Source organism: Echinops telfairi, unplaced genomic scaffold (genome assembly GCF_000313985.2).
Source record: "Echinops telfairi isolate 266 unplaced genomic scaffold, ASM31398v2 ScPeMD7_6;HRSCAF=24_0, whole genome shotgun sequence".
In the NCBI taxonomy this organism is placed as follows: domain Eukaryota; kingdom Metazoa; phylum Chordata; class Mammalia; order Afrosoricida; family Tenrecidae; genus Echinops; species Echinops telfairi.
Window position 1 is genome coordinate 5,394,134 of NW_022103902.1, and position 21,022 is coordinate 5,415,155.

A 21,022-nucleotide genomic window follows, 5' to 3' on the forward strand; every position below is an offset into this window, starting at 1 on the left:
TAAGCTGTTATAAGCAGATGCTGTCTGTGGAGACAGTGATGGACTTATTGGCTAAGAGATGCTGCACTGTCTTTTTCCGACAGCATTTTGAGGCATATTAAGCCATGAGGACTTTGTTGTTTGGGGGCTTGGGAGTGTTATCGAGGACAGCTTTGAAAATTTTCAAATCAAGGTCTTTTTGTTGTCATGGCATTAAATTATTTGTAGAAAACAAATTTTGTAGTGTCACACTAACTGTGAACCCTTTCTGAATACGGACTCCAGTCTAATTTCCAAAAGTTTCCATTACTCCAGATAATGTACTTAAGAGCTTTTGAAGCATTCCGCCTGCTTCCTTGTTGATAGTGTTTTCATGAACACAGAACGATTACAATTATTCTTCTAGCTAAAATAATTGAATTGTATTCACAATTTTAATACAACTTATATGCGAAAACATACAGGAAAATGCCTTCCTTCACAACATCTATAAAACTGGTACTCTTAAAGAGCAGTGGAGCGTAATTGCATCCATCTTTGGGGATTATTTTAACTTCACAATGTTCCAATCTTAGTTTCCTCCACCTACTTCCTTAGTTAACTTAGTTTCCAAATGAAATCCATTTTCTTGATACAAACAATGCAAAAACTAAAAGCAATTGGATTCTTTTAAGCAGGGCTGAGGACAAGGAAATAATATTTGAAGTGATTATTTTCATCTACTGATTGTCTAAGAGAGTATAGGGTAGCTCCTTACACAGGCACCATAATTAGAAGAATTATTAAAGAACGTGTCAACCCTATGAATCTGATTAACATAAATCATTAATACATAATTGTTTCTTGGTTTGAATAGGAAGCAAAATATATTCCATAAAGGAAATATGCTTGACTGTGTTTCCTGTTCAGTCTTCTGCACTATACAACTCTGTTTCAAAACAAAGTATGCATTCTTAATTTGGGCTTCCGTGGATAACTCTACCCCCAGATACACACATAGAAAGCATCAAGTATTGTTTTCAGTGTTTTCTTTAACTTTGTCCCCACAGAGGGATCTGAGCCATAGCATATTAGCATTAACCAAGAGCCTAGTCAGATATAAATGATTCTATTCACTAACTCCCAAGTAGTTAGTGAATTAATGAAAAATTTTAAAATGATAAAATTATAAATACCAGAATGTATTAAATTCAATTTGGCAACCCGGGGGGAGGGAAAATGTGTCTTCTCCTCAGATCATGTGAGGCTAGTTGCAGAAGAAACACTGAAGCCTGGTGCTTATACTGACTCACCCAAAGCACACCCAAACCCATCACTGTGTATATGGGTGGTGTGTTCCACTAACATGCTGCAGAGGCAAATAGAGTAGCTTTTTGGTGACATCGTGAAGATAGGAACGTCTGATCCTCACAGGCAACATCAAGGGTTCCCCGGTTTTTAAAGAAGAGTACATTCTAGAATTTGAAATGCAGAGAAAAGAGTATGGAGCTCAGAGAGCTCCGTTAAGTGGAACACAGCAAGGCTCTATCTTGTGTGCTGTCATGACGGAGGTACTGAAAACTTCAGAGGACTGGAAAGAGTCACACAGTGAGAAATCGCCAACATTTCCCTCAAATAGCATGCGTCACAGCGTAATCATTACGCTGCTAGTTCCCCTCACATTTACAATGAATTAAAGAGTCGAGGCACAGGGAAGAGTATCTGTTTATATTTTATTTTATTTTTTACATAATTCCTATAGTTTTTACTCAATTTAGGGCCAAATTTACCCTTTTAATTTCTGATTCAAGGTCACCTCATTTGGGCTACGGCGTATGGCTCTAGCCCCACATGCGCACATAGAAAGCATGGAGCAACTTTGTCCCCACAAGTGGATCTGAACCATAGCGTATTAGCATTAACCAAGAGCCTAGTCAGATATAAATGATTATATTCATTAACTCCCTAGTAGTTAGTATAATCATATAATTGATTATATGCACTAACTCCCTAGCAGTTAGTGAATTAATGACAATTTTGAAAATGAAAAAATTATAAATACCAAAGTGCATTAAATTCAAGTAAAACAGTATATTTTGTCTCAATTCTTCTGGTCAGTGGATTCATATAATGGATTATATCAATATACATTTTACTTTATTATTCCCATATTCATGAACACATAGGTTTTGCAATATTGGGAATGTTATCAAAGATGTTGTATTAGCTTATCATTACATGTAACTGTTGGAATGAATACATCTGCAAAACATTTTGCAAGATAGATTCCCAGAAGTGGACTTAATGGATGAAAGTGCATTACCATTTCAAAATCTTATGAAAACCTCCAAATTGTGCTTCTATAGTTTTTATTCAATTTGTAGTCAAATTTATACTTTCAGTTTCTGATTCAAGGTCACCTATAACAGTCTTCTGAAAGCTCTAAATCCTTCTAATCTCTGTAAAAGCAAACGTCTCAGTATGCTGTTCTAAGAATGGTGAGGTGTTGGCATCTGACTGCCTCCCACTTCCAAAGGCGCAAGGAGAAACAAACCCACTATCAGCCCATTGGTGATTTCTAGGAGGCAGATGTCCGCGATGCACCACCCCCCACCCCCCGCCCCTGAAACTCCTTTACCAGTCCCAACAGCAATCACCCCTCCCACAGCACTCTGCTTCTCTACCGGCTTCCACAATGCGGTGCATGGAACGCACAGAATTCAAAGATCATTGTGAGGTTTATTAGGGAAGTTCAACCAGATAGGCTTCAAGATCAGAAAGACTCAGAGTCATTTCTTCTTGAAGAAGGGATGCTTCTTCACAATCTTTCTCTGATCCTTAGCCTCCCCATCACAAGGCTCCTCAACTTCTGCCTGCGGCTTGGGCAAGAGTTACCGAACTCCATCAGGGCTGCTGATAAATGCCCAAAGGGTATTCCATTTCACTCTAAGTCTCAGCCCAAAGGCACCCAGCTCTAACTCTGTAAGTCAGCACATGTAGTTCCCCAACCCTCAACGTTTTCAGTCCATGGACCCAAAGACCTGTGGCCCTGCCTCATGCTTGGTGCGACTCCCTGGGCTGTCACTGTTTCTCTACCACATCTTGGTTGTCACGGCTCTGTCTCCTGGATTGACGGAGTTTAGCACGCAGGGTTCTCAGACCCCAAAGGATGCACTCCGTTCCTGGCTCTTCTTTCTTGATAGCCGTGAAATCCGCTGCTCCCGATTCCGAGGTGGCTCATTTTAAATGCAGGAGGTTGACGAAGTAGCCTATCAAGAAATTAGAGTCCCACAGACTCGATTTGTAGGGTGCCTCCTGTGTCATTTGGAGAGTGTGACAAAGATAAGATTGGAAGCGCCATGAAAAGGAATTGACTATAGTATAACCGTCAAGTATGGTCATAATTTTAAAGTATTCATAGATGCCTTGACTCATTTGATGAAACCCAAGTTGAGAAATTCTATCAATTACAGTGAATCTGCACATTTTCTGATTTTAAATTCACAACACACTTCTCAAAAAATAAAAACCAGGGCCTTCAAATTAAATCACATCCGTGGCTTTTTATTTATTTCTGAAAAAAAAATTGTTGATTGTGATTTTAAAATGTCCTCAAATGGAAGTCAAATGGTTATTTAATGATGTTCATAAAGTGAGGGTAAAGAGGTATGATGTTTTATCGCATTTTATTGGGTGGATTGTTGTGCATTTATGAATTTGGGAACACTGCCAGTCTTGGGACTTGTTCCTTATGAAGATCAGAGGTCTATCTGTAGAAATAACTGTGATAAAAAATTGATGTTTGCTCAGAGAAATACAACTAAGTATCACCCAGCGGCTATGCCTCGTTCCCTTTTGTGACTACAGTGAAGTAGCGGCCTTATCGCTCTGCCTCCCTCACTGCTACAGAGCCCATTTGGACTCATCGTGACCCTGTAGGACAGAGTCGAGCTGTCCTATACAGTTTCTGATCTATATTTGTATATATTTAATGAGAGTAGAATGCTTCTTCTTTCTCCACTGGGGTGGTTCTGAACAGTGGACTCTGTGGTTGGTAGCCTGATGGGTAATCCATTATGCCACCAGGGCACCTTCTGCGTACTGAACTGTAATTCAAGCTACAGATGCCTCAGCCAATAGCCAACCACTAATTGTTGAGAATATTTTTCATGTATCTCCACAACATTTAATTACATCTTAAGGAGCTCACACAAACTTGATTTTGTCATTTGAGGACAAGAAGTTGGTATTTTGTTTATGTAATCTCCCTACACAGCACACTTCGTACTTAGTATGTCATAATATTCCATGAATATTTGATGGGTGATTGATTATATAACTAGATAATTTTTGAGATAAGCCTTAAAAGATACATAGGAATTCAGCCAGCGTTAATGGGTCCAAGATAGTGGGGGAGGGGGGGGGGAATGAGGCATAGAAAGAGGGAAACTGACTATTTGGAAGAAACTGACTTATCTAGCTTCATAAAAAAAAAACATGATATGTTTAGCGTACAAGGAAGTATCAGATAAAGGTAAATTGAAGATGCAATTTATTCGCATGGTAATGCAAATACTGATGCTGTGTTGTGAAAATTACAATGCGTCCATCTTTCTATCATATACCATGGATTGTAACATTGACCAATATGTTTTAGAACGGGTCAGATTTTTAGAGCACTGTCAGCTACAAGCATGGAAGTACAATCGAGCATCCATCTTGCAATATACTCTTGATACTAACAGTATTTTATAATCGAGGAAGATGGACTTTTGCCTTCTAAAAGTTTTGTGCACCTGAATAATTAATATGAAAGGAATAAAGTAATACATTTATAGAAATTTGAGTACTGAAGGAAGAAAGCGAAAGGGAAAATTACTGCCTGCTTATTTCCAGGCAGTATTTCATAACGACTATAATATAATATATGGCATGTGTCCAAGACAATACAGGTAGGAAATTTTGAGCGATGCATTCTGACTTCTGAATTACTAATGACCTAATTTGGCCCCTAAGTACCCAAATTTGTTTAAGGGAAGTTGACCCCCCAAAAGTGAAACATCTGTTTTTCTGTATCTCAAAATTTCCTTAGATTTCATCAGCTGTTTTTTCCCATTTCCCATCCATTCCATATTACTTAAGAATTGCAGGTCCTTGTATCACACATGCAAAAAAATGTGATTCTGATATATTTCATGGCTTTCATAAAAATCTCATATTAAATGCAAAAGTATGAGAGGAATTGTGAGATAAAATAACTTTGCAAAAGGATCATAGGATCCTAGATTGTATCCCATTGAATACAGACATAGGTGTATGTATAGTGGAGAAAGTTTATAAATCATGGATATAATTTGTGCTTGTTTTTGGTAAATGAAGTATATTTGCTTAAATCAAATATTTGTTATTTCTATAAAGAGTGAGAATCAAATTGTTTGCAGAAGCCAAACTTCCTGTTATAGTTTGATACATGTCATCTTTGTGGGAAAGCATGTTTTATTTTTGTTAATTTTAATTATAATACATTTTCAAAAAGCATCGGTTGTTATCAAATACGTCTGTAACTTTGTTTATATTCCATGATTATTTAGTGTCACTCAAATTCTATTTTACTAAAGATAATTTTATTGAGAAACAGAGTATTGTTGAACAAAGAAGCCAGTGGTTGAAGGTCTACACCTGTGATTCTCAAGTAGATGGGGCTGGGAAGGGAGGCACAATTTTGTCTCCCAGGTACATTTTGCAATTTCTGGAGGCATTTTTGGTTACCATTACTGAGGAAAGGAGCCACTGGCGGCCAAACATCCTACAAAATACAGGACAGCCACAATAAAGATTTATTCAGTCCAAAACATCAACAGTGTTGATGTTCAGAGATATTATTTTCAACCAATGTTATAAGAATATTTTCATGTTTTAATTAAAGTTGTATGTCTCCTAATACATGAAAGAATCAGAAAGGAATGCTACTTTAAATGTCAAAATTGTTGGCAAGTGTCTTTGAGTAGGTCTTGACTCATACAACTGGACACCAAAGCACAGCTCTGCCCAGTCCTGTGCCAGCCTCACAATTGTTGGTAAGTTTAAGCCAATTGTAGTAGCCACTGTTTCACTCCATCTCAGTGATGACCTTCCTTCTTTTTCACCGAGCCTCAATTGTACCTGTGCCAACCTGGCCGATAAACACATATGGGATTAATGGGAGGGCGGAAAGATAAATGGCTCAGTGAGCCTGGCCTTTCTAGTTCTCAGGTCTCTTGCTTTCTGATGGTTGGACCAGGGTACAGCTGCCTTAGCCAGTTCCCTGCTTTACCTGGCAAGGCTCACTTCCTGTAAGACATCCCCAAGGAGAAGCCACATGAACCTACCCCGATGCAGCCCTGGGTGCTGGAGCAGCCATATGCTTACACATTCACTGACTCAGCTTTCCTCCTGCAGTCGGCATTATTGTGTGTATTTTGTGAGATGGAGGAGGACTTTGTGGATTGGTGTCCGACATATGAGCTAATGTTGGACTTGTGGGCTTGGGCAGCACTGGGTTGGATGTTTTCTTGATGTGCGCTTAACCTTTATATAAAACTCTCTCTTATACATAAGACTTTCTGTGGATTTGTTTCAGTAATGTACCCAATCTAACACAGAGGGGTACCCCCAGAACAATGGAATTTTCTTTCAAAGCTATGTATTTTAATTTTTTATAAAACAACCTCATCACCTTCAAAGTACTCTACATTACACTTCAAACATTTACCAAATCTGCAATTCTATTCTTGGAAACAGTTTTCAAACTCATCTGTCTGGCTGCTGACTGACAGCACATCCCTCTTTTTTTTTTTCCTTCAGCTTTTCTATGTCATCAAATCACTGTCCTTACATGTCACTCTTCATTCATGGAAACAAAAATAAGTTTCACTGAGTTAAGTCAGGTGAGTAAGGCATGTGGGGCAAGAGAGGGAAACCATTTTTTGCCCAAAACTGGCGCACTGTGATGACTGTGTGAGCAAATGCATTGTTGTGGCAAAACACGTCCCCTGTCTGCCACAAGTCAGGCCTTTATTGTCACACACCGTTACACAATCTTTTCAGAACCTCTAAAGAAAAAGCCTTATTAACCGTCTGACCTGGTAGAGTGATCTCCAAATGTACTATCCCCCCTCACATCAAAAAACAAATGAGCATCATCTTGATCTTTGATTTCACTTGACCAGTGTTTTGGGGATGAGGTGACGATGGCATCTGGCTTGATTGATGTTTGCTTTCAGGTCGTGAGAACAGCACCTGTCTTGTCACCTTGGAAAAACATCTGAGTCACTTCAGAGCTGTTCTTTCAAAGCAGGACATGTTTCCACTTGAAGCTCTTTTTCCTGGTCAGTTCAGAACCGAAGGCACAAATTTGACAGCGACCCTTCTCATTCCCAAATCGTCTGTTAGAATCCGCTGAACTGAGCTCCACGATAGTCCAGATAACTTCCCCATCTCTTCAATGGTCTGTCATTAGTCTTAGAGCACAAGTACACGTATTTTGTTGACATTTTCATCCATCGGGGAGGTTGACGGACATCCAGAATGAGATTCGACAATCAACATTTCACCTTTTTTGAAACGAGAACACCACTTGAACACTTGAGTTTTTCCCATAGTGCTGTCCTTGTAAGCCGTGTTCAATATCACAACAGTTTCTGTGGCATTTTTCCTGAGCAGGAAACAAAATTTCACAGCCACATGCTGTTCTCCTAAATTGGCCATCAAAAACCCCCACAAGATTCTGGCCAAATGGCTTTTATTTTTTTTAAAAAATCTGTGTCCAGAGAGAAACTTCCCAGGGACGCCGCTGGGTGTACCAACTCAGAGAAAGTTACTCAATGCTCGCCTTGCAGGAAAAGTGCGTACTACAAAATCTCCACCCAGCAGAGCTTTGATCTGTTTTGTTTTTTGTCTGGGGGGTGGGGTGTAACCACCTTGTATGATATTTTTCTCCAGGAACAGGTTTCTCTTAACTTGTCCACAGAAAGTAACATGAAGTCTCTCCATCATTATTGTTAAGGAGAATTTTAGTGCTACCTTTTCCAAAGTAAATTCGCTTATTCTTCTGAAACTTCATATTGTTTTCAGTATTTTTCACCAAATGCCTAATTCAGATGCATCCGTGCTACTCCTGTCTTCCTGATTCACTGTCCAGCTTTTATTTGCATCTAAGCAATTGAAAACACCATGGCTTGAGTCACTGTACCAAAAGAAGTAGTTATCATTCAACCATTTCAAGAGGGAGCAGATGAGCAAGAACCAATGGTACTGACGGAAGACATTCAGGCTGCACTGTAAGCATTAGCCAAAAACAAGGCTCCAGGAATCGATGGAATGCCCTTTGAAAAGTTTCAACATACGGAAGAAGCACTGAGTTATCACTTGTCTGTGCCAGGAAATTTGGAAGACAGCTACTTGGCCAACTCACTGGAAGAGATTTACATTTTTACCCATTCCAAAGAAAGGTGACCCAACAGAACACTCAAATTATAGAGAATATCATTGACATCACATGCAATCAAATTTTACTAAAGATTATCCAACAATGGTTGTAGCAGTACATTGACAGGGAACTGCCAGAGATTCCGGCTGGATTCAGAAGAGGATGTGGAACAAGGGATATCATTTCTGATGTCAAATGGATTTTGTCTCAAAGCAGAGAATACCAGAAAGATGTTTACTTGTGTTTCATTGAATATGCCAAAGCATTCGACCGTGTATATAGATTATAACAAACCATGGATAGTCTTGAGAAGAGTGGGAATTCCAGAACATTTCATTGTGCTCATGAGACACTTGTACATGGACCAAAAGGCAGTTGCGCAAACAGAACAAGGGAATGCTGCATGATTTAACATCAGCACAGATCCGTGTCAGAGTTGTGTTCTTTCCCCATATCTATGCAATCTGTATGCTTACCAAATGATCCGAGAAGCTGGGTTATACGAAGACGAGTGTGGCATCAGGGTTGAAGGAAGGTTTTTTAACAACCTGTGATAAGCAGCTGGCACAATCTAGCTTGCTGAAAGTGGGGAGAGCTTGAAACACTGGCTGATGAAGATCAAGGACTGCCGCTTTCCGTATGGATTATAATTCTGTGTAAAAAAGAGCAAATTCCTCACCACTCATAGATGACATCATGATAAATGGAGAAAAGGCTGTTGTCAAGGATTTTATCTGACCTGGACCCACAGTCACTGCTCCGGGACGCAGCATTCCAGAGATCAAGTCATACGTTGCACTGGGTAACGAACGCTGCCTCACAAGTGCCTTCAACACTCAAGAGCATTCCTTTGAGGACTACGGGAGCCCGACCCAAGCCATGGTATTTTAATTTGCCTCTAATGCATGTGGAAGGTGGACAATGCATAAGGAAGACAGAAGAAAAATCGATGCATTTGAATTATGATGCTGGCAAAGAGTCTTTGAAAGTATTCATGTACTGCTGAAAGAACGAACAGTTTGATCTTGGAAGCGATTCACAGGTCCCTGGAGGGCATAAATGGCTTCTTTGACCGCTAAGCTAGAGATGGGCAGTGTGAACCCCGTGAAGGTGCCGTGAAAGAAAGGCCTGAACATCCCTTTCTGTAACGATGATTGTCATTGTTAGTCACTGTGTAGTGGATTCTGACTCACGACGACCCGATGTGCACAAAGTGGATCATCTCTAAAAGATTGTCAAGGCTGCGAACTTGTGAAAGCAAATCAACAGGCCTGTCATCGGAAATGCCTCTGGGCAGGACTGAACTGCCAACCTTGTGGTTCGTAGATGAGGTGTTAGCCATTTTTGTCACTCAGGGACTCCCTGTGACCACTATCGCCTCAGTGCCTTATGGAGCAGTTCTTCAGCTCTGTAGGACATTTAATTGACTCAATTGCAACTGAATGTTTGGGTTTCTCTCTGATATTTTCTGTGCCAAAATTATTTTAATTACAAGCTTTTTCATATGTTTTGCTTACCTCATTGGGATTCCCCTGAATGCTCCCATTTAGCTTCTGTAGCCCTGTCATTTTGCTGGTGTTGTTTGTCTCAAGTTAGGTGGGAAACTGAGGACTGGGAAGAGAGTGTATGTGGACAAATGCTTACTCTCATAATTCAGAAGCCTGGGAAGCCAGACATCTGAGTGGAGGGAGGCCTTCACAGGTGTGAGTTGGAGATGAGTCCCAGTCACATTCTTATAGCTGAAAATCATCCACAAACTATCCTCCCATATAGTACCCCCTTACTGTTACCTCTTTTTAAAAAATTAAAAAAAAAATCATTTCATTAGGGGCTCATACAACTCTTATCACAATCCATACACACATCAATTGTGTAAAGCGCATTTGTACATTCATTGCCCTCGTCATTCTCAAAACATTTCCTCTCCACTTAAACCCCTGACATTAGGTCCTCATTTTTCCCCTCCCTCTCCGCTCCCCCCTCTCTCATGAGCCCTTGATAATTTATAAATTGTTATTTTGTCATATCTTACCCTGTCCGATGTCTCCCTTCACCCACTTTTCAGTTGTCCGTCCCCCAGGGAGGAGGTCACATATAGTTCCTTATAATCGGTTCCCTCTTTCCTACCCACTCTCCCTCTACCCTCCCTGTTTCGCCACTCACACCACTGGTCCTGTAGGGATCATCCGCCCTAGATTCCCTGTATTTCCATTTCCTATCTGTACCAGTGTACATCCTCTGGTCTAGCCAGACTTGCAAGGTCGAATTCGTGTCATGATAGTGGAAGCGGGGAGGAAACATTTAGGAACTAGAAGAAAGCTGTATTTTTCATCGTTGTTACATCGCACCCTGACTGGCTCGTCTCCTCCCCGAGACTCCTCTGCAAGGGGATCTCCAGTGGCCTACTAATGGGCTTTGGGTCTCCACTCCATCTATAGGAGCAGACATGTTGCTATTGCTCAGGGGACAGTCACTCTCCCTTACCTGCCCGCAACCCTGGTGTTAGGTTATGCCTCCAATGAACTCCAGGTTTAAGGTACTGCCCTATAGGTGTGGTTGTCTGTAATTAGGGGGTTGCATGTCCCAAGACTATATAAGTTGGCGTAAGAATATGTTCTTCCTCACTCTCCCACTTGGACTTGATGTCATGGAGGAGGTGAGCACCCCAAAACTTTTGTCTGCCTCAATTTCCTCCCTTCAATTATACAGTCATTCTTTAGGACCCACCCAGATGTGAGCTGGATCCCACAAAGTAATCCACTTTTATTTTTGAAATGTTGACATAGTTTCCTGCAGATCCTCCAGTATAACCATTTTCACATTTCATTGTGTGCCAAGTAACGTTGATCATAATAGTAATAATAATTTATAATAACTTACATTTATTAAAAATAGCCAGGAAAGCCCACTCTCGGTCAGTTTTCACTCATAGTGATACTTATATAAGCTTTTTGCAACCAATGATCTGTTTAAAGTAGATTGCTTTATCTCTCCCTAAGGGAGCAGCTAGTGGCGGGGAATAGCTAGCCTTGCCGTTAGCAGGGAAACACCTACCATCACGACCAGGAACACATTGCAAAGTGCCTATGTAGCATTTATATATACATAGATGTACATGCATTATACACAAATGCATATGTTCAGTGCACACACATGTGCACATTGCTTTTATAATGTGGAAACACATTATAGGCATTCTATATTTACTATAATGCCCAATAGTCTGCAGGCTGCAAATTCATGAATAATTTAACCAGCCAATATTGCAGGGAGAAAATTGCAGGGGTATTCTAGTAAGCTAAATTCAATTTAGTCTTGGCAAGTCAAAGGGAAAAAGCTTCTTCTGTGAATTGTATGAACAGAACCATTTGTGTTGACAGGGACTTGGAGCTTCACTGGCACTTCATATCAAAGATGAAGACATCTGTAGAAATTTGAGCACTAATTCCCCACCAAATCCCAGTGACCTCTGCCTCCCAGAGCATGTCAGCTAGCAATTCCACAGACCTAAGCCTGTAGTCTTTCTCTCTGATAAACGTGGGAGTCAGGGTGCATTTATCACCAAGAGAAAGATGATCGTTATAACATTTTAAAATTGTTTCTAAAAAAAAATCAGGATCATGGCCCCTAATGCCATCCACTTTATTATCGTTCACTCAGCCCCTATGTCCAAGGAACCAAGCTTCCATGTCTAGATATTCGCTGGCCTTGCACTTAGAGTTTGCAGTCTGCCCCCACTCTTGACACCAGATTGTATTGACAGCATGTTTCAAATTCCTATCTCCAGGGTCTTGGCTGATTTTGGATGGTGAGTTGTCATTGAAAGAATCAACCACAAATCTTTAAATAGTTGAATGCACACACACACACACACACACACACACACACACACGACAATCACAACTCTGTTTTTTGCTTTATAGTCATTATAAGGAAGATTAAAAAAAGGCAGTTCAGTATATTATCCACAAATCACAGAGCACAAATGATGCTTAATTACTTTTCTACTATAGTTCCGTCGATGAATACTTATGATATATGTTGGCTTATTGTTTGTTTCTTGTCAAAACAGCGAGTGTCAAACAAGCACAATATTCAATTTACTTATACATAGAAGAAAATATGGCAGCCTGTATTTTGTATATGATAAAGGAGTCCACCTCGTGGCATCATAGTTAAAGTATTCGGCTGCTAGCCTAATTGCCATTAGCCTGAGTTTAGCAGCCACTTGCCAGAAGACAGGTAGAGCGGTCTGTTTCCATATGACTCCAGCTTTAGAATCCTATAGGGTTGTTGTCCAGAAATTCTAATATGAACAAATCTCCTTGATTTTCAATGATGTCAATTTAGTACCCAACATGCAGAGGCCAGTGCAACATTCCAATTAGAAATAATTTTATTAGGTGACCATTAAATGCCAGTCACTGTTTCTAGAAATATGAAAGCTAAAAATGCACAGCCTCTTCGCTGTGGTAATTGTGTTTTCATCATGCTGATATACTATGTGTCAAACATTTATACAACTTGAAACCCTATTGTAAAAAATATGGGAGGAAGTGGGGGGCACTGGGGGGGAGGGTGTTTCTTTCTATTTCCCTGTGCTGGGCAAAGGAACCCTGGTAACATAGTGATTAGGCTTTGCTGAAACCCTCAACATCAGCAGTTCGAAACCACCACTCTGAGGAAAAAGTCAAGATTTTCTACTCCCTCAGACAGTTACATTCAGAAACTCAGTTCTCCCTTGTCCTGCAGGGTCGCTGTGAGTCAGCGTTGACTGGTGGCAGTGCATTTGTTTGCTTGGGTCCCTAAGCTGTACAACATGTTTCTCTCCTCGGTCAACCTAATAGGACCCTTAGTTGTAAAAGGAAGGTGTGTTTGTATAATGGTGGGTGATAGATAGAGATGCATTTTCTGCGATTATTCAAGTTACAAGTCCAGGTCACATTAGATCCATTGACATCATCTAATATTCCAGTGCCTTGCTATAGAAACAGAAAACACGGGGAGTTTCATCACGACGTCGTTCCCTTGTCTTGGAACACCTGGAGAGTGCACTGAACAGGTCCGCGGACAGATGGTAGCAGTTCACGTTTCAGAGTCAAAGAACCGAGGCAGACCCACTCTGTGTCTGGGTTAAGGCAGCTTCTCAGCTGCCATTATTTTGCACGTCTCTAAACACTCACCACTGAAGAGACCACTGTTGTCATTTCCAGTGTTACGCCCTTCTGACCTGGGAAGTTGGAAGAGGGTGAAGCTCCAGCACGAGGCATCCAAGAGTCTTCCACATGAATGACCTCATTTTTCATTATGCCACTGAGCACCCCCCAGAAAGCATTAGCTTTGTATACGAAATTCTACTAGTGTTAAAACTACTGAGCACTAGTTGTTAGGCTGTATATTTACATGCAGCGCATTTTTTTTCACTCACTACAACAAAATTGCTTACAGAGGAAGTAGTTGACAAAATTTAAAATAGGACGGTGGTATCTTTTTGTAAAATTTAAGGTACACACCTGGAGATTGATAGATAAAATTGAAAGGTACTACTCGCGCTGCCCAATGTCTTCAGCAGTTCTCAACCTGTGGGTCGCGACCTCTTTGGGGGGTCGAACCACCCTTTCACAGGGGTCGCCTAAGACCATGGGAACACACATAAATATTTCACAATATATAATTACATACTATTTTGTGATTAATCACCGTGCTTTATGTCTAATTATGTTCAATTTGTAACAATGAAAATACATCCTTCATATCAGCTATTTACATTAAGATTCATAACAGTAGCAAAATTACAGTTATGAAGTAGCAACGAAAATGATTTTATGGTTGGGGGTCACCACAACATGAGGAACTGTATTCAAGGGTCACCGCATTAGGAAGGTCCAGAACCACTGCTTTAGAGGGTCTTATTTATGGCTGCATATTGCTTTAGCTTTGCACTTTGGCACCACCTGGTGGACAAAACACTGTTTATTTTTGAATGTTCAGTTTAAAGGTCTCTCCATATGCTTAGCCTACAACGACACATTATATGATTTATAATTTACTAGTATTAAATGCTACAGGTGATTTTAAGCAAATTGAAATATAAACTCCTGGAGATGTTTTAAAGGACTAGTACCAAGCTGAGTGTCTAAATTGGTTAAATATCCTGACTGCATGTAGATTTTAATAGTATGCTACATATTTAAGCAGGGATTTCCTCCCCTACAGTATAACTATTTATTTGCATATTACATTTTTATATAAAAAGTTAAATAAGGTAAAAACAATTCTGTCTCATCGTAGCAAAGTGTGGTTTAGGTTAGTTTAATATTAACAAATGGAGAGGAGCTTCATAAACAATGCTTTGTGAAGAATATATATTAGAAGTGCAAACATTTATACTGCTGTTTGATACTCTAATACTACAAAATAACAATATTTGTACTGAATTTGTCCTTTATAAACACAATTCAGTTATGGTTTTAGTGTATCTCAGATTTTAATAATGCTTGCAAATTTCCTAAAGCTATATTTGATAATTCTTTATAAGAAGAAAACACTTAAAATGTTCTCCTCTCTCTTCTCTGTTTTCTCCCTAAAGGTCTCGGATGGTACACAGTAAGTTCAGTTTATGGAGAGACCATTAACCTGCCTTGTCGCCTGGATGTACCTCAGAATCTCATGTTTGGCAAGTGGAAATATGTAAGTTAAACTGACCTTGAACTAGGTGAATTACTTCCAGTTTTTGAACTAAAAATTTTTAGATGAGTCAATGAGTTTCAAATTAGCATAATGGCAAAATTTGACTGTGGGTACAAATGTGGGAAGGTGGAATTAATCTGTTGAATATGCTAAAAGAATCATTTCTAAGTCTTACATAACAAATGCTACTTTTAAATAAAGCCAATAAACACGTAATTCTTAGATCATGCTCATTTGAAAGATTTAACCTTAAACATTAGAAGCAGAGAAATAGGCAGCATCCTACACTAAAAGCTATAGACTAGAGTAGGAGAAAGAGAACTGCCATCTCCACGGACCAGTTTGAGCACGATGTGGCTGTTGCAAATCCAGACATGCGCAGCTAGCACACTCACACACTCATAGGGAAGTAATTGCCCATGAGCATTATGACGTCTTTTCTAGAATTTTGCCTTAGCACAGATGTTGTTGGTCTTTTGTTCCATGGAACGTTGTTGATTCTATCTTTTTCTTATAGATAGCAAACCTGCATATATTTTTTTCAGTTATGGAAATATAAAAGGGTGTGAAAATGGAGGGTAGTGATCAGGGAGTTGGGTGTGGTGGTGTTGGGTAACTAGGTTGGATAAAATATCTCAATTCAACTCCTAAAACCACTGAAAGAGACTTCTGTGGAGACTCGTGGTACTTTGCAAGCTTAACTCTGACCCCTTGAGCACAATCACTTTTACTAATCTCGTGTAGAACAGAACAAACTTGCTCCAGCTCCTCGAAGTGTGGACAGGTATGTGCATAGGAAAGGAATTTGATGGCCCACAGTTGCTGGACTTTTCCTTATTACAAAATCCCTGAGAGTCCTTCAAATGTCAGAGTACATTGTGAACCCTGTGAGGGACATATTTCAACTTATTAAGGTTTTTTTTTGTTTGTTTGTTTTTTTGACTATCCAAAGTTTTGCTTTTCTCCTCCAAACTCTCCAAGACTTCAGTATTCTGAAGAACAGGTTCTGGGAAATGTGCTTCAGGTTGCTCTTGGGGTGATATGTGTGACACCGTCTTTTAAAATGTGAGTTCTCAAGTCTGACCAAGAGCCTTTACCCTGTGCTCACTGCAATTCTGCTGCAAGTGAGTTCGTCCCCATTCTCTCATCTAGGAAATGTAGATGAGCATAGAATCTTGCTCACGGCGTCACTAGAGGTTTGCATGACGCCGTTCCTATGAAAATGCTTATCTAGTGCTTGGCAATTGGCTTGACAAATGTCCCTTGCTCTGACTGTGGGGCGATCAATCGAATCTAATGCATAGAAAAAGAAAGGTCCCCACATATCCTTTCTTTGTACTCTCCTCCTGTTATCCAGTTCCTGCTGGGTAAATTTCAATTATTTCTCTTTTCCTAAGAAGGTGGAAGTTTGATATAAGACCCAGGAGGGAAAAATGTGTATTAGCACCCCCAAAATTCTAAGGTACCGACTAACTGTCACATAATTCATCTGTTGGATCAAACTTACTGCCACAATAAATTGAATGCAGGTGATGAAAAACTTCTGCAATCATAGAAGATTCTAACTACAACCAAGGGAGCAATTTTTACCTGCACTGATACAGAGATATTTGGGAAACAAACAATAATGGCAATTTTCAAATTGTCAGGCAAAAAGCTTCGGCAATAAAATGATGAGAGGTACATGTGAAAGGTTGCGTGCTCTCCAAGGAGTTCCCTGGGAGGGAAGCTCAAAGTTTCCCTGTGTAACCCTCCCACCCGCACTCCTGGCTTCTTTCCACCAGCATCTGCCACAGAACCGGGGACAGAGGAGCTACCGGCGATCCAAATTGGTATATGGAGCCAGGTTGATGAGCTCAAATCTCAGCTTTGCTTCGATAGGTTAGCTGTGACTTTGGACATTATTGATCCAAACGCTGCCTCCTTGCTTAATCTGTAAATGGACCTGATATCACAACTTTCATCTACTGGGTTGGTTCTAAAAATTAAATCAGTCAACATATGGAAAGTCCAAAGCAAAAACAATAACTGTTATTCATTTCTGAAATAGATGAATACTTACACTTAAGGTAACATATTACTCTTAAGGAAGGAATGATTCAAGGCAAAGATTTTTTTAAACTGTTCTAAAATCAAAAGAAATCATGAGAACATAATTTGCATATTTAGCTTTCCACTTGATGAAAATTTTTGGTCTTTTCAAGATTAACTTGATAATCCATATTATTCATTCTTAACGTTTCAAAGCATCTTAAAATTTGTCACACACTTTAATGTGCTTGATCAGATCCCATCTTCTGAAAGGCCTATGAGGTAAGTAGAAGAGGAAATGAGCTTTATCTTAGATCATTAGCTAAGACAATGTTTATGGGAGCATAAGAAATGAATTTGTTACTGTCCTCGGCAAAATTGTATATGCAAACTGTATTTTGATAATGAGGTTTTATATATGAACATATTGAGTTCAGTTATATGCATGAGATGACAAAACAATGGATGTGGTTTCATTGACAATTATTGTACAGGCACGTATACTGTCCCTCCATAAAGATTCCCCAAATAAGCGACGTTCTACGTAAAGCTATCTTCTGTCACTTTTGACTGAAAGATACGGACATTTAAAGTGTATTCCCAGAGTAAGAAAAAAAACATGCCCATGGTCATTGTCCAAAAGATAATTGGGTATTTGTAGCCCAAGTAGTTAATTTTCTGTGATGGGTAGCTGCATATAATACTGTACCTTTTTACTTTCATTTTATCTTTTCTTAAAGCCCTTTCTCATTTCAAAAAAAAAAGTCATTAATTTTGTCTTCCAGGTGCAAGAAAAGTACAGCTTCCCAGGGTTCTGTCTGTTCGTTTTCACACATTTATACTGAGACCTATAAAAGAACTTATAGCGTCTCCATTGAAAAGGAGTAATTTCCTGTAGCCAAAATGTTACATGAGGTGCATATCCAAAAGTATTCGTAATGGACAAAACTACAGATATTAGTGGGAGAAAATGGCCAAGGAAATTTTGTTAGTTGGAGTGTAATCCTGAAACATCTGCATATGCTTGCTTTTGAAATGTGTCTTCCTTTTAACTTTTAGGAAAAGCCCGATGGCTCCCCAGTATTCATTGCCTTCAGGTCATCGACCAAGAAGAGCGTGCAGTACGACGACGTTCCGGAATACAGAGACAGATTGAGCCTCTCCGAGAACTACACTTTGTCCATCAGCCATGCAAGGATCAGTGACGAAAAGAGATTTGTGTGCATGCTAGTGACCGAGGACAACGTGTTTGAGGCCCCTGCAGTAGTCAGGGTCTTCAGTAAGTGGTCTGCAGGGTAACTGCTAAGTGGGATTGATGGCGGGCACTAGAAAATTCTCCTTAGAAATAAGGCTGAACTGTGTAGTGGCTCCACAGCAGGCATCTGTAGGAGAGGATTTCCAGAGATCTCTGTACTACTCGTGGCTGCTGTCAGCCAACAAAACGGAAAACCTGGCATTTAAATAGGAGATTTGCATTTTGCAGCTAAATAAATAATCTCTGTCCTTTTTTTTTTTTTTTTTTTTGAGTACCATGTCCTATGATAACAGAGTGCTCCTGAATGGTAACTGGCACACGATCCTTATGTTTTACTGACTTCTACAAACAAATAGAATACATATATGTTCTGGGATATATACTTACAGAGATTATTTATATATAGATATATATTCATGCAGGAATTGGATATTAAAATGAATATATAGTGATGTGAAGTTACCATCTTTGAAAAAAAATCTTTTAAATCATATATAGGCAAATTCAGACTCTCTATGATCTAGATAGCTAAGCTTTTAATATGATAAATAAATGCATAGATATGTAGCTTCTGGCCTTTAATAAGGAACCATAGTGGCACTGTGGATCAGGCACTGGGCTAATATCTATACGGTCAATAGTGGTTCAAGCCCACCTATGACTCAGAGGAAGACAATGAGGCTGTCTGTCCTGTAATGATTTATAGGAAATGTAACTTTCAGAAACCAGATACTGTATCCCTATGAGTTGAACTGACTAGACAGTACTAGTTTGGGGTTGTGTTTTTGAGTTTGAACCTTGAATGCTTCATAATCTAGTTCCTTAAAGTATTATGTGTAGAAACGTGTCTTAAGGTAAAGAAGTTCATGTGTGGATGCACTAAGTCAGAAAAAAAATAGAAAGCTACAGAAGAAATTTGGAATAATTGCTGTAGTCATTATGGCAAAGTTACTTTGCCTAATGATAATATATAGTTGATGTTACTGTGCAAATAACTATGCAAATGAATGAATTGAGAAGTTCTAATTAAAGCGTTTTATCTTTTAAAATTCACATTAAAAAGTCCCACCTCAGTTACATCATAAAATTACAGGAGGGAAAAACAGATCTCAAAAGTTTCTGAATGCGTCTTTTAAATTAGGCGAAGAAGGCCACCCTTCCAACAGTTTCCCTCAACATCCTGGTAACTTGATAGCAACTCGAAGTTATTAAAATAAATAGAGGGCAGAAACCAAACCCTGTTTCTCTTGTAAGAGACCACACAGCCCTTAGGGCTGCCCCTAAGTATTGGTATGGACTGCAGAGCCTGATGGGTGCATGACACAGAGTCAAAGAGGGCTTGGGCTTGCAAAGGAAACCTGTGAATTTTAGAAGAATGCCGTGAAAGTGTCTTGCATGTGTCAGCTGATTACCTTTCAATTTGGAAGACCCTATCCAGAAACCACATACTCCTCTCAATCATTGTGTGATTCAAACCAAGTGTCTGCCAGTCCCGCCTCCTCCATTAACCATCTTCCCCAAACTTGCATCGTGAAGTTACCAATGGCCCAAATATTTTTCCTTTCTTTTCTTTCACTTTGATGCTTATAGGAAGAACAACGGTGCATTGTGTAGGAGGATCCTTCTGAATGGAAGCAACATCTATATAGTATATATAACATATATACATTTTTAAACTGATAAGCCGTGATGTCAAGCACATCCGTGGTTATGTGCATACATTTGGCATGGGCAGGTTTCATTCTTCCCACTAAAATGAGAAAGCATCACGATAGCATACTTGAGTGTTGAGAAAATTCTGGTTCTTCCATTTAGAAGTATCTCTCGTGAAGGTTTTTGGGCTATTCTTTTTTCAAAGAAATGTCTATGCAGAAATCTGCTGAAGAAAATTCCAGTTGGTCTAATTCGATACAAGTTGCGAGCTGTTTTGGAGCACAGAGGATTTCTATGAGCGTGAAAACAAACTCGCCCCACACACCGCCCACACCCCCTGCCCGCTTCGCTTTTGAATGCTGCAAACAAATGATTCTCAGAAACAGAATTTGCATTCCAGGCTCTAGGCCAGGGAGAATTTAAATAGACAAGTTACACACTTTTGAAAATAATGTTTTGTACTAGGAATCGGAAGACCCTTGAAGTCTAATAAAATGAGCAGCATAGTCAGGATGGAGACAGTGTTTGCGAGCGCATATAGGGCTTGGCTTTTATGAAAATAATGAATTTACTTTGGGTCACATTTGGAAAAGCAAACTGCAGCTGTGACAGGGAGGCTTTATTCTCAGCATGTATATATTGCAGTCACTTGAGAGTCACTGGGCTCATCAATCAGGCCTCTGTTTCTCTCTGGTGAGTCACCTAGCAACATGGACCGTGGACTGCAGCACTGGGGATGCTTAGTGGGAGCCAATCGCTGGGCAACCTGCTGCACATTGCCGTCCTCATAAGCAGAGTCAAACAGTTTTTATGCAAAGTAGAGGCTTAACTCGTGATTATGTTACCTACGACATAGTTTTTTAAAAAAATTATTAGGGGCTCATACAACTCTTATCACAATCCATACACACATCAATTGTGTAAAGCGCATTTGTACATTCATTGCCCTCATCATTCTTAAAACATTT

General features: G+C 39.6%; 1 protein-coding gene across 1 annotated transcript in view; it reads left to right on the forward strand.

The window, feature by feature from the left end:
* Positions 1-21,022, forward strand: part of ALCAM (activated leukocyte cell adhesion molecule) — a 129,294-nt gene that overhangs the window by 50,035 nt on the left and 58,237 nt on the right. The window contains exons 2-3 of the mRNA XM_004706381.2: positions 15,015-15,115; positions 18,206-18,425. Of these exons, the coding sequence (XP_004706438.2) occupies positions 15,015-15,115; positions 18,206-18,425 (321 nt within the window). The remainder of the gene's footprint in view (positions 1-15,014; positions 15,116-18,205; positions 18,426-21,022) is intronic.